The sequence below is a fragment of the Mytilus edulis genome, chromosome 7 (genome assembly GCF_963676685.1).
Source record: "Mytilus edulis chromosome 7, xbMytEdul2.2, whole genome shotgun sequence".
Lineage (NCBI taxonomy): Eukaryota > Metazoa > Mollusca > Bivalvia > Mytilida > Mytilidae > Mytilus > Mytilus edulis.
The window spans coordinates 30,044,071-30,059,775 of NC_092350.1; the positions used below are offsets into that span (position 1 = coordinate 30,044,071).

Below are 15,705 nucleotides of genomic sequence, written 5' to 3' on the forward strand. Positions count from 1 at the left end.
TTGGACGACGCAGACGACGACGACATGATAGCTTTATACAATGCAAATTTTGTTTGCGGTCGTATAAAAACTGCATATGATTTTGTGTGTATTCAACATTAATAATTTTTTTTTTCAATCTGTTCAAAATAAATACTAATCTAATCATATAATGTTTGTTTTAAAAAAAATAATATTGTTCCTGTCAAAAGTTGCATTTTGTAGTTTGTGTTTAGTTATAGAATACTTTTAAGAAGGCATAAATATATAAACATCATCATTTTTAAGTTTTTTTGTCATTTTTTTTTTAAATAGGAATAATGTTGATTTTTTTTTCAAAAATCAACTTTTATGAATGTTTGTATTAGTGTTTACATTCAACAGATTGAAAATATAATAAATTCCAACTCATATGCAGTTTATAATTAATAGTAAACATGTTATTTCCATCAATTTAGCAGATCATTTTTTTACTCAGGTAAATTAATCAATGAGTGATAGATTTCTCTTAGAAGAAATTTAAAAGTGGCAGTGAATAAACTAAACAGAGAACAATATCTGTTGTATTTGTTCAATGAGATAATTGAACTGCCAAAAGCTTAAATGGACAGGTAACTATCAGGTGAATCTATGGAAAGGTACAATTGGGTTCGCAATAAAACTGTCATGAGTTACATCACGGGTAGTAAGGTCATCATATCGAGGAGCGTTTAGTACAGTGATTTTGTTGGTCATGGATAAGTTATGTAACTTCCCAAACCAATTGTCTCGGTTCTTCTCAAATGAGCAAATAAAAAGCAAATTAAATGTTTGAATCTATATTGTAAGTCAAAACCATCTAAATTGAAATTGTTGTTTTTAAGAAATTAACCCAGGATAACCAAGATATCCGAATTGGTATGATTTGGTTAAGCGATTGACATGGTTAAGTTAAGAGTAGAAATTCGTCATGATTTTGGTTACATTTGTCATGGTTTAGTTCAAATTTAATACATCTTTGTGGCACCTTAATATTGATAGTTTGTTTGAATACGATTGTGAAAAATTAAAATAACACAATTTACTATTTGACTAAAGAGGGAAAAAAGTCTTTTGACCAAATTCAGTGGGCATAAGCGGCAAAAAGGCTGGGCAAATCGTACATTTATGTAGTTTTTTTTACCCCGCGTAACGCATTGCAGGATCAGTGGAAATATTTGGCGTTTCTATTTTCGTCCGTCCGTCTGTGCATTCATCCGTCCGGTCTCACGTTTACAATTTTTGCCGGATTTTTCATGAAACTTATGTCATAAAGTTTTTTTATAATAGTTTTGTTCAAAATTGCATTGTTAGCACTCTTAAATGTACAATTCCAGAAAATGCCCGAATTTTATGGAACTTGCATCATAGGTTTATATTAGCAATATCTTGGACGAATTCAAAAATTAGTGCCGATCAATTAATTTTCATAGAGTGGTGTCTCTTAGAAATATAATTATATTGAGAACTGCATTTTAGGCGCTCTCATATGTACAATTCATACCCAAATTTTATGAAAGTGACTAGTTTTTTGGTGGAGTTCGTGTTGTTTATTCTTTAGTTTTCTATGTTGTGTCGTGTGTGCTGTTGTTTGTTTGTCTTTTTTCATTTTTAGCCATGGCGTTGTCAGTTTGTTTTAGATTTATGAGTTTGACTGTCCCTTTGGTATCTTTCGTCCCTCTTTTTGAATCATAGGTTGATAACAGCGATTTTTTGGACTGATTTGAAAATTAATACCGAAAGATTATTATTTTACTATCTAAAGCTCCGGTCACACTAACAATATAGCTCTAACGGATGCCGAACTGATGAAAAAAAGTTTTCCGTTGACAAAATTTGTATCCATTCGGTGTCCGTTGGTATACTGACCAAATAAAATGTCATAAAGTTTTTTTATAATAGTTTTGTTCAAAATTGCATTGTTAGCACTCTTAAATGTACAATTCCAGAAAATGCCCGAATTTTATGGAACTTGCATCATAGGTTTATATTAGCAATATCTTGGACGAATTCAAAAATTAGTGCCGATCAATTAATTTTCATAGAGTGGTGTCTCTTAGAAATATAATTATATTGAGAACTGCATTTTAGGCGCTCTCATATGTACAATTCATACCCAAATTTTATGAAAGTGACTAGTTTTTTGGTGGAGTTCGTGTTGTTTATTCTTTAGTTTTCTATGTTGTGTCGTGTGTGCTGTTGTTTGTTTGTCTTTTTTCATTTTTAGCCATGGCGTTGTCAGTTTGTTTTAGATTTATGAGTTTGACTGTCCCTTTGGTATCTTTCGTCCCTCTTTTTGAATCATAGGTTGATAACAGCGATTTTTTGGACTGATTTGAAAATTAATACCGAAAGATTATTATTTTACTATCTAAAGCTCCGGTCACACTAACAATATAGCTCTAACGGATGCCGAACTGATGAAAAAAAGTTTTCCGTTGACAAAATTTGTATCCATTCGGTGTCCGTTGGTATACTGACCAAATAAAAGGGACGGGTAACGAATGCTTAAAACGGACACTTACAGGATATGCAACGTCTGAGAAACGGAAACGTACCGGACAGAACGGACGTCAAATGTACATCCAAACGGATAAAACGGACACCTAACGAAAGCGTTCTGGATAAAAAGGATGAACAAGATACTAGTAACCGGAAAATTAAAGTGAGCGATAATAATAATACATATCTTTCATGACTAAGCAATGATGTTGCCCATTTCCTTCGTCTCATCCTTCTTATCCTTTCGACAACTAGAAGGTTTATTATTTGAAACATTTAAGTTCAGTCGGACCTGAATAAGAGATGCTCGACAGTGAAGACATGCTCTTACTGAGGCTTAACTGTTACGTTTTGCAACTCAAAGTAGACGTTACTTTTATTCCTCACGGTAATAATTGCCGTCAGAGTCCACCTACTTAGAATTGATACCGTCCAGGATACAATAACTCAACGATTAAATTAAACAAACCATATCGAGAGGACACTATAATGTCTTCAAATATCAGTTTAAACTTATTCATGTAGTAAAAATGTGAGTGAAATTAATATGAAAATTGATATCAAAGTGTGTAAGATGACATGTTCGAATTAGAAAAAGGTCCATAATGGCTCTTTTTAACGAGCGAATAAAAGGGATTATGTTTTTTTTTTACTCATTAAACTTTTTTTCCTTGTATGCCATAAAGTTCCGATATCAGAAAAAGCATTGTCGGTTAAGTATTTAGTACATTATTACATTGGATTGAGAAAATAATTCAATGATGAGCACTGTTGTGCTTAATACAAGTACATTTAAACTGTGTACAGCCTCATTTCTGACCCGACAAGACGAAAATTCACAGACAATAAGATGAATATTGATAATGTATTCCGTTCTAATAAAACCACGTCATATTCTGAATGACATTGTATAAAGTCTACAGTCTGTTTGTCGGAGCCTTTAATTACTTACTAAAAGGTATGAGTTTTGTTAATTGTTGAAGGCCGTACGGTGACCTTACATTTACGTCATTTGTTCTACGGTGGATAGTTGTCTCATTGGAAATCGTACTGTATTTATTTTTTGTATATTACTATGTGCTTTCTTAGGTCATAGTGTATTCAGAATACACCAACTTAAAAAAATTGCTATTATTGAAATTCATTTATTATATATTACTCGTGTCTTTATATATGCTTTATATGTGTAAAGATGTTAATATCAGTGAAAATACACCTACTTCATGTAATTGTAGTACCTCCGAATATATTTATGAACCCATTTCCCATGTTATAACAGGAGATCTTAACATCGTTCAAGACCAAGAGTTAAAATCATTCCTCAGTAAAGGACCTAAATATCGTCCCCCGTCTATTATTAATTGGAATGAGTGTCGTAATATCATCCACGACTCACTCCATACTTACTGTATGAAATGGATAAAACGGGAAGAAGCTGACAAAAAATCTTTGAACTCTTTTTTTAATTCAGTAATGAAGATAGTTGATATACGTATTCAACATTTTAAAGAACATTTTACTATTAACAATAACCACAAAAAAAACTATTTCTCGTATCAAACATAAACTAAAAGAACTAGCCAAGAAATTTGTTTTTGTCCCGGCCGATAAAGCTGCTAATAATATTATTATTGTTTGACGTAAATTTTACATTGAGGTTCTTAAAAAAGAAATCACCAATTCACCAACATTCCAACTGACTCCATTTTCAGAAAACGACATCTGTTACACACATAAACTTTTAGCTACCGCTTTACAAGCAGAGCCAAATACAATGAAAGTCCCAACTATGTACTGGCTTCCGAAGCTACACAAAACACCTAAATTTTCAATTACAAACGCGTTTTGCAGAATCTCGATATTGACGACTTCAAGTCTAAACCTCCCGATTGCACTTGTGCTAGTTCCCAATTCATATATAATCCTGCTGGCCACGTTATTACCGGTGACCTTAACATTGTTAATAACACTTCTCTACGAAATGTGTTATCGAAAGGTCCGAAATATCGTGAGCCTAAATCCATCAATTGGAAATACAACTTTAAAATTTTGATGGACTCAGTCGAGGATTATGCCAGGCAATGGGCTAAACGTGAAAAGGAAGACGTAGACACTCTATCCGAATGGATTAAGGCAGTGAGGTCGTTAATACAAATCAGAATTAAGAAACTGAATGGGTCCATCAATGCCCATGCTACGTCAATCTTTAAAGACCCAAATGTTGCTAAACACTTATCCGACCTCCATGATAAATATGTTGTTGTCCCCGCAGACAAAGCCCCAAACTTGGAAACTCAACATATACCCTCACGACACTTACCAAAGAGGAAATCCTGGATAATCATAAGTCTGTTCTTTGTTCCTTTGGTATTTCAACCAAAGATGAAGAACTGGATCTTCCATCACTGTATTGGATACCTAAACTACATAAGTGTCCTTACAAACAACGGTATATTGCTGGGTCTTCCAAGTGCTACACGAAACCTCTTTCTAAATTATTAACATCTATTTTATCAGCAATCAAAGACGGGCTTCAAAGTTATTGTGAAACTGCCTATTCTAGAGGTGGCGTGAATCAGATGTGGATACTTAAAAATTCCAAAGATCTTTTAGAGTACATACAATCTAACTCTCTTTCATCTTGTAACAGTATTAAAACATTTGACTTTTCTACTCTTTACACAAGTATTCCACATTCCAAACTAAAAGACAAATTGAAAGAGTTGGTATTACTTTGCTTCATAAAAAAGAATGGCCAACGTAGATACAAGTATCTTGTCTTAGGGAGGGATAAATCATACTTTGTAAAGAATCACTCTGATTCAAACAAAAAATTCTCTGAAACCGATATTATCAAGATGCTTGATTTCTTGATTGACAACATATTTGTAACGTTCGGAGGACGTGTTTTTCAATAGACTGTCGGCATCCCAATGAGAACAAACTGTGCCCCTCTACTTGCCGACTTGTTTCTTTATTATTATGAGGCTGACTTCATGCAGGAACTTCCAAGGAAGAAAGATAAGAAGTTAGCAATATCCTTTAACTTTACTTTCCGTTATATAGATGATGTTCTTTCACTAAACAATTCAAAATTTGGTGACTATGTGGAACGCATCTATCCCATCGAATTGGAGATAAAGGATACTACAGATACAGTTAAGTTGGCTTCATATCTTGACTTACATCTAGAAATTGACAATGAGGGTCGGTTGGAAACAAAACGTTACGACAAAAGAGATGATTTCAGCTTTCCAATTGTGAACTTTCCATTTCTAAGTAGCAACATTCCAGCAGCACCTGCATACGGGGTATATATCTCCCATTTGATACGATATTCCCGTGCTTGCATTTCCTATCATGATTTACTTGATAGAGGGTTACTGCTCACAAGGAAGCTATTAAACCAAGAGTTCCAAATGGTAAAGTTGAAAACATCCCTTCGTAAATTTTACGGACGCCATCACGAGTTGGTTGACCGTTATGGAATAACCGTTTCACAAATGATATCGGATATGTTCCTTACGTCGTAACTACAATCCCCTTCCCTTTCATGAATGTGACCTACCGAATTAGACTATTTACCGGATTTGTAATCACATAAGCAACACGACGGGTGCCACATGTGGAGAAGGATCTGCTTACCCTTCCAGAGCACCTGAGATCACCCCTAGTTTTTGGTGGGGTTCGTGTTGTTTATTCTTTAGTTTTCTATGTTGTGTCATGTGTACTATTGTTTTTCTGTTTTAGCCATGGCGTTGTCAGTTGTTCGTTTTAGATTTATGAGTTTGACTGTCCCTTTGGTATCTTTCGTCCCTCTTCTTTTACAAATATAGATTTATTTCGTCTTCAAGCCATTGTTCCACTACTAAATTGTCTATTCTTCTTACCAGCACACTTGGTACAATTAAAAACCTGATAATAAATTACAATGTATGACAAAAATAAGCAAAGACCCATCGAAACAACATCTGATAAACAAATTTAATAATACTTTTAGATATTTTGATGATATTTTGGCTCTCAATAATGACGACTTCAGTATGTATATTAAAGAAATTTATCCTGTTGAACTTACTTTAAATAAAGCTAATACTAACAATGACCACTGCCCTTTTCTCGATCTTGATATCTATATCACTAACGGAAAGCTGAATACTAAAATTTATGATAAAAGAGATGATTTTCATTTCCTATCGTTAATTATCCATTTTTAGATGGTGACGTTCCCTTGTCACCATCTTACGGTGTTTATATATCTCAACTTGTACGATTCGCTCGTGTATGTAACAATGTTTTCGATTTTAACGAGAGAAATTTATGTATTACTGAAAAATTATTACACCAGGGTTTTCGATATCACAAACTAGTCAAAACATTTACTAAATTTTATCATCGGTATAAGGACATCATTCGTAAATATAGCTCAACATGCAGACTTCTTATACGTTCAGGTATTTCACATCCAATTTTTTATGGAAATATTCTTTATAAAGCACAAAGGTGTCAGTATTCACCTCAAAAACTAACAAAACCTTTGAATAGACTTATTAAAAAGGGATATAGTTACGATACTGTTGTCAGGTCATTAAAGATTGCATATTTTGGCGTTAATATTGATTCACTTATAGGGTCTTTGCATAAACACATTTATTCAAAAACCAGTTGTTGGCATGACACGGGTTATGTTCTTCTCATATATGTTATGATGGTATGATACTAAACCCCTAACGGGAAGGATTGTGCCTGATGTTCATATGATGAAATCATAATATTTCAGTCAGTTTAATTGAAGTCTGGAGCTGGCATGTCAGTTAACTGCTAGTAGTCTGTTGTTATTTATGTATTATTGTCATTTTGTTTATTAGGGCACCGCCAAAGGCGGGTCCCCTATAGTGATCAGTCTGTCCGTCTGTCCGTCCATCCGTCCGTCCGTAACACTTTGTGTCCGCTCCATATCTAGAGAACCATTATGATTTCATACTTTATACTTTACATGTTTATTAACCACCACCAGAGGGCGTGTCATGATGTATGTACAACTTCCTAGGTCAAAGGTCAAGGTAAAAAAAACTTTGGTTTCAGTTGACAACCCTGTGTCCTGTGGTGAAGATCGTGTCCGCTCTATATCTTGAGAACTGTTATGATTTCAAAGTTTATACTTGACATGTATATGAACCAACACCAGAGGGTGTGTCATAATTTATGAACGACTGCCTAGGGCAAAGTTCAAGGTCAAAAACTTTGGTTTCAGTTGACAACCCCATGTCCTATGGTAAAGATCGTGTCCGCTCTATATCTTGAGAACCGTTATCATTTCAAAGTTTATACTTGACATGTTTATAAACCAACACCAAAGGGTGTGTCATAATTTATTTACAACTTCCTAGGTCAAAGGTCAAGGTCAAAAACTTTGATTTCAGTTGACAAACCCATGTCCTATGGTAAAGATACAATTTTTTAATGCACATTATTCACAGCGGGGCCCACAGAGATGGCTCTCATCTCAATGATATCTAGTTTTCTTTGGTTACATCTTCTGACATCAGACTCGGACTTCTCTTGAACTGAATGTTAATGCGTATTGTTATGCGTTTACTTTTCTACATTGGCTAGAGGTATAGGGGGAGGGTTGAGATCTCACAAACATGTTTAACCCCGCCGCATTTTTGCGCCTGTCCCAAGTCAGGAGCCTCTGGCCTTTGTTAGTCTTGTATTATTTTAATTTTAGTTTCTTGTGTACAATTTGGAAATTAGTATGGCGTTCATTATCACTGAACTAGTATATATTTGTTTAGGGGCCAGTTGAAGGACGCCTCCGGGTGCGGGAATTTCTCGCTACATTGAAGACCTGTTGGTGACCTTCTGCTGTTGTTTTTTTCTATGGTCGGGTTGTTGTCTCTTTGGCACATTCCCCATTTCCATTCTCAATTTTATTGTTCTATAATTATGATAATTATAATGATAAAATCTTAGTTTTACTGTAGATGACTTATTTTCCTATAGATGTATTTATGCGAGTAAAAGATCATCTTTAATATGTAAAACTCAGATCTACTCGTCTGGGTACAAATCAAAAACATAGAAAATAGCGACACTATATCGACTCAAAATAGGACAGAATGGGTTAAACACGAAAACAATTATCAGCGAACATATTGTTTAACAGTATTTTGATACTTGTACATAATGTATGTTTATTTTAATCGTTACACTTCCATCATTCACGATAGGAATCACATAACTGAACCATGTCGAACATGAACTTAACCATGACACTAGTGAACCAAACCATGACACAGAATTTTCTGTGATCTTAAAATGTGTGCAAATGTAGGCTTTTTTGGGAATAATTGACGGCAGATTCATACCATAACGAAATGTGGGGTCTTACAGAAAGTAAAAAAATAACTGTACTTTATGCATAAGAAACGAACAACAACTTATAAATTTTGACGTACGCAAGTTTTATTCTGTGTCAAATTATAACTATATGATAACAACGGTAATGTCCTAACATATTAGCAATAAAAAAGATACTTACCAGCTTGAATTTTATATTAAGAGGTTCATTTAGCGCAAAATCCGAATGTTTATATTGTATCATTAATTGTCAATAAAAACTCTTAACACAACCATGTCTAACTTAACCAAGCTATGACAAAATCACTGTACTAAACGCCCATCGATATGACGACCTTACTACCCGTGTACATATAGACAAAACGTGCATCTTGCGTCTTGTGTTTCCAATTGTAAACCTGCTCTTTATTTGCTTTTTTGTAACAAATTTGTATATTTATCAATACGAAATTGTTTTTTAGGTCAAGAGTCTGAATGTGTTCATCTATTATTATTACATTCATTACAGATATAAACGATAAGGAGACATTTGTCACTATTTTTGCACTCATATCTAAAGCATGTGTGGCTACTGGCTGGATGTCGCTTATGTTGCTGACGGCGGAATTATATCCTACTGTTGTCAGGTAGGGTAATAAAAGTTATTAAGGATGAACTATGGTGAAATTAAAAAAAATCTTGAATTTAAAATTGATACTAGAAGTCAGAAAAGCATAAGCTATGGATCAAAATGAGCTTAATATATTGATAGGTTATTGGCCTCAATTTCGACATATTTATTTTTTTTTTGGAAATGGCGGGAAAATAAATACTATGTGTATTGTATCAGAGATCCTTGTTTGATTCTTACAAGAAGGTAACACCTCCCGAAACGAAAGCTTATTTTTATAAGCTAGAGTTAGAGGAGGGGATAAGGTTTTTGCGCAATGCTAGGCGGTGTTGTCGTTAGGCGGTGTTGTCGTAGAAGTAAGAAACACAAAGTACAGGTTCCAGCCCCGGCGCCGAGGAGGAAGTGCCTAGAAAATCAACCTAACGATGTTAGAGTAGATTTGATTCGTAACTTCCCTCCCGGCCGGGGCTGGAACATGTACTTTTTATTTCAACTTCTACGACTACACCGCCTAGCATTGCACAGAGACCTTATCCCCTTCTCTAACTCTAGCTTATCAAAATAAGCTATTGTGTTGGGAGGTGTTATATATATTAATAATATATATATCCGTTCATCCTATATTGACTCTTAAAATTCAAGAGTCGATCTGAAATTGAGGGTAAATTATATGGCCTTCCAAATACCGTTTCGATCCCTAACATCACTGAAGAGACATATATTGTCGAAATCTAGATCTGGTGTACAAAAAAAATATTGACACCTTGTGTTTGTGGCATGACATCTTGGTCACAAGTTTATCGTTTTCTGTTTAGTATTAAATTTATATTAAGATCCATTTTGTTACATCTCGTGATCAATTTTATTTGGCAATCGCCAATGGCAGTCAGCAGGGTTTAAGAACATCAGTTGTTTGACCTGTTAGTCAAATGCGTTTTGTTTAAATATACTTTTTCACTTTTTTGGTCTTTTGGAAAATGTTGTTTGTGCTGTTTTTAGACCCTTCTACAACAAAATTTGTTTTACATGCACACGTATTAAAATTGCGGTTTTTATCCAACGCAATCAGAGGTTTGAACGTAGTTTTCAATTTAGACTCGTTTATATTTTTTCGTTAGGGCTTGTATCATATTTTCCCTCCGGTTTATATGATCCGTTCATCCTATATTGACTCTTAAAATTCAAGAGTCGATCTGAAGTTGAGGGTAAATTATATGGCCTTCCAAATACCGTTTCGATCCCTAACATCACTGAAGAGACATATATTGTCGAAATCTAGATCTGGTGTACAAAAAAAATATTGACACCTTGTGTTTGTGGCATGACATCTTGGTCACAAGTTTATCGTTTTCTGTTTAGTATTAAATTTATATTAAGATCCATTTTGTTACATGTCGTGATCAATTTTATTTGGCAATCGCCAATGGCAGTCAGCAGGGTTTAAGAACATCATTTGTTCGACCTATTAGTCAAATGCGTTTTGTTTAAATATACTTTTTCACTTTTTGGGTCTTTTGGAAAATGTTGTATGTGCTGTTTTTAGACCCTTCCTCAACGAAATTTGTTTTACATGCACACGTATAAAAATTGCGGTTTTTATCCAACGCAATCATAGGTTTGAACGTAGTTTTCAATTTAGACTCGTATATTATATATATGTTGTGTACAAGTTATCATTTTGTACCAATTATAATTTGTACCAAAATATTGTACAAATTATAATTTGTATTTTGACTTTGTACAAATTATAATTTGTACAAAACCTGCCAAAATTCACTTATAACTTGTACAACAGTCGTAAAAACGAATTTTAGTGAAAAATGCACTGATTCACAAGATAGAATTGTAATTAAATGACCACACACTAAACCTTATTAACATAATACACGGCTTATACACAACTATATATATAAAAAGGCAGGTTGATCTTCGAAATTTTTGAGAGAAAAAGAAAGTAAACAAATAGGATTTTTTCAAATTTTTAACCGGATTTTTGTGACAAAAATGTCGGTTATTGATTTGGGGATGTACGGCGGGCGGGCGGTCGGTCGGTCGGGCGGGCGGGCGGGAATCAAATGTTGTCCGTGCATTAACTCATGAACCGTTCAACCAAAGCTTTTAAAATTTTAATATGTTGTTACTGACAACTAAATGAAGGTCAAGTTCAATAATGGCGATTTTGACTTTTACCGTTCAGGAGTTATGGTTCTTGAAAGATTGAAAAATGGAGTTTCCAGTCGTGTCCCTGCATTTACGCATGAACTGTTCTTCCTAAGCTTTCCAAATTTTAATATGTTGTTACTGATGACAAAATGGAGATCAAGTCCAATAATGGCGATTTTGACTTTTACCGTTCAGGAGTTATGGTTCTTGAAAGATTGAAAAATGGAGTTTCCAGTCGTGTCCGTGCATTTACGCATGAACTGTTCTACCTAAGCTTCCCAAATTTTAATATGTTGTTACTGATGACAAAATGGAGGTCAAGTTTAATAATGATGATTTTGACTTTTACCGTTCAGGAGTTATGGTTCTTGAAAGATTGAAAAATGGAGTTTCCAGTCGTGTTCGTGCATTTACGCATGAACTGTTTTACCAAAGCTTCCCAAATTTTAATATGTTGTTACTGATGACAAAATAGAGGTCAAGTTCAATAATGACGATTTTGACTTTTACCGTTCAGGAGTTATGGTTCTTGAAAGATTGAAAAATGGTGTTTCCAGTCGTGTCCGTGCATTTTCTCATGAACCATTCAACCAAAGCTTTTGAAATTTTTATATGTTGTTAATGATGGCAAATTAGAGGTCAAGTTCAATAATGACAATTTTGACTATTACCGTTCAGGAGTTATGGTTCTTGAAAGATTGTGAAATGGCGTTTCCATTCACGTTGTTGCATTTACTCATGAACCATTCAATCTAAGCTTTTCAAATTTTAAGATGTTGATACTGATGACAAAATGGAGGTCAAATTTGATATTGACGATTTTCACTTTCACCATTCATCAGTAATGGTTCTTGTGATATTGCCATGACACAAATAAATATTAATAAATCCGGTTTGCTGTCGTTGTGACAGCCTCTTGTTAATACATAAACGTCTTTTTCTTTAAAACAAAATATCATTCAATAGTACTGCTTGATTAGTTCTTATCGTTATTTTGAGGTATTTTTTTTTTTTATTCAGAAACTTTGCAAACGATTATATAAATTTTGTAAAATTTCATATTTTGTATCGTGAAAGATCGTGTACAGCGTTTTGATGATCGTGAAAAGGATCTCAAAAGATTTGTTGCCACTTATTCGTTATTTCTAAAAGTCCATGAAAACAATCAAATCTTTCTTTAAGCAAGTGATAATTTATATTTGTAATTGGTACATCAAAAGATTGGATTTACATGACTTATTCTGCTTCACTTTTGTTTTTTGAAATGATTGATGGTTCAATGCAATTGGGTCTGATGATTTTATAATACTACACCAACTAGTTTTCTTATAAAATAAAAGTCCGTCTGTCTAGTCTGCATAAATTTTATTTTGTTTTTAAAGTTAAGATTGTCTCAACTGATTTCCGTTAAGTGTTATGCACAGTCATAAAATAAAGATCATTGTTGAAAAAAAAACATTGATAAAAAAACGGCAAAAAAACAACTGACATATTCCTGACTTAAGCATAGTCATATTCCTAACCAAATGGGGTGTTTAATCTTCTGGGATATTTATTTTTTACAAAAGTCTGACTGAATCAGTTAAATACACATGTTTATTCACAGCAACGGTTCCTGTGATTCAACGCTCGCTATATGAAGCAGTAAAAATGCCTGTAAAACAGGTCGTTATCGATTTGAGAGTCAAAAGATGGTTTGCAAATACCTGATTCCAAAAATCACTAGATCACCTGCTCAAACGTATGATAAAGAACTACTTTTGAATTTTGTAACTTAGGTGTACTGTCTAGCAATTCAATAATGTGTATTAATGCTTTTTTCGCTAAAATCCATATGAAAAATTATTGTACAAGTTATAAGTGAATTTTTGTCCTATTTTGTACAAATTGTAATTTGTACAAGCACTTTTTGTACAAATTACAATTTGTACAAAGTCAAAATACAAATTATAATTTGTACAATAGTTTTGTACAATTTATAATTTGTACAAAATGATAACTTGTACACAACATATATATATATATTTATTAATATAATGGCCGAATAATAGTCAAAGATAAATCTTATGGGCGATGGATCATATAATTATGATACAGTACACTACAAAATAATGTAATTGCAAGTCTAAAAAGGTACAACATCACCATAAAACAACAAAAAAAATGAACAAATGTTAGATAATTCGGATAACAGATATCCTTTATCAGTATGATCACGATGTAAAATGAATCATGTCAATCTATTCTTATTGTATATAAAACTATCACAATCTTGAAATTTATACACACAAAAAAACAGTTAAAGCGAACAACAGAGACGCTGGTACCATTTTAAAATTTCCGAACACGACGGAAGATTCTGCAAAGATATGCCAAAATAAAAATAGTAATTTGCGATATGAACTGGCACAACTCTAAAATTGCAAAGAATACGACGGTTAAGATGTTACAAAAACTGTCCCAAAAATAACGGCCCTAACCGATGTAAGTTGGTATAATATTTCAAATTTGACAAGGGTAGATCAATTGCAACAGAGACTGCGTATTTAAGCCTTCCAAATAAATAGCAGTTTAATAATGATTTAGAAAAATAAGTGAAATTTTATTTACTAAGGTAAAATAATTGAACGTTGCTGCGTACTTGTACATCCATCCCATTATTTAATAAATAAATAAAAAAAACATTTCGAATTCCAAGAATTCCTTTTCAACTACTTCTTACTGAATAAGCTTAGACATACGTGAAGGTGTTTCAAAGGGAAGTCTTGCCGATTTTAAAAAAAGTCACACAACTTAAAAAAACGAAGATTAGCGAATAAGTTTTATCTTATTCGCATACTTATAAAAAATGTATTAACCAATAATAAAACTTTAACAACATATATTACGTGTTTTTAGAAGTATAGGATCTGGTTTACATAATGCAACAAGTGGAATCGGTACAATGGTCGCTCCAATGGTCATTTATGCTGTAAGTAACATGATAATTAAAGCAATTTACCTTAAGGATGTTTGCGCCTCTTGTTTCGAAATTTTGCCAGATTTTCATAATCCTCTGGTTTTATCCATATATTGTTATGAAAAAAAAGTCCGCTGATTATAACTTTTCTTTTCATAATTTTATAACATATAGTTTAAAAAGCCATTTTTGAAAATCTTGTTACTTACTTCTTTTTTTTTTTAATTTTGAGATATGATTTTTGAAATTGTCGAGATAGCACTTACCTTACTGATGAAAGTGTTAATATCAAGTCACCATAACTTAAAACCCACAGAATGAGTTCACGATAAATGGATCAACACAGACAATACTGATCTTAACGAAAACCGACCAGCTTATTCATTTTTCTGTATTGAGTCAAACACGGCGTGAATATAAGCAGCTATAGGTTAATGTACTATGATCAACAAGACCAACACCTAATCGTATATTCAGTTATAGGTCAATGTACTATGATCAACAAGACCAACACCTAATCGTATATTCAGCTATAGGTCAATAATGTACTATGATCAACAAGACCAACACCTAATCGTATATTCAGTTATAGGTCAATGTACTATGATCAACAAAACCAACACCTAATCGTATATTCAGCTATAGTATATTTTGCTTGATAAGGAAACATTTCCTATGAGATAAATGTCTCATAATAAAGCGTGTATTTCCGTTACTTTTCAGAGTCAGAAGATTCCAGGTCTGCTCTATATGGTTTTTGCCGGCCTTATGTTTCTATCAGCATTTTTCGTAATTTTGTTACCAGAAACAAACAATCAAGCTTTAGAAGACACAATTGACGTCGATTCCAAAAACTCTGTATCAAAGAAAATCAAATCTGTATTTAACAAATCAGAACGGAAGGACTATGGATCTCTGAATTAGAAAAAAATCATTCTCAAAGTTTTTATCATTGTATAATAATACTAGTACTAAGATCAGATAAGATACTAGTACTGTTATTTGTATGGGGGTACATATTTGTTATAAAATGTGTAATTCATTGTTTTACTTATTTTCTGCCATACAGTATACCGCAATAAATAGAATTACTAAAAATAAAGTTACCAAC

General features: G+C 33.3%; 1 protein-coding gene across 2 annotated transcripts in view; it reads left to right on the forward strand.

The window, feature by feature from the left end:
* Positions 1–15,636, forward strand: part of LOC139481216 (organic anion transporter 3-like) — a 54,536-nt gene extending 38,900 nt beyond the window's left edge. For both annotated transcript variants that reach the window (XM_071264382.1, XM_071264383.1), the window contains 3 exons: positions 9,371–9,488; positions 14,534–14,606; positions 15,318–15,636. In XM_071264382.1, coding sequence (XP_071120483.1) covers positions 9,371–9,488; positions 14,534–14,606; positions 15,318–15,518 — 392 coding nt within the window. In that variant the 3' untranslated portion in view covers positions 15,519–15,636. The remainder of the gene's footprint in view (positions 1–9,370; positions 9,489–14,533; positions 14,607–15,317) is intronic.
* Positions 15,637–15,705: the final 69 nt, after the last annotated feature.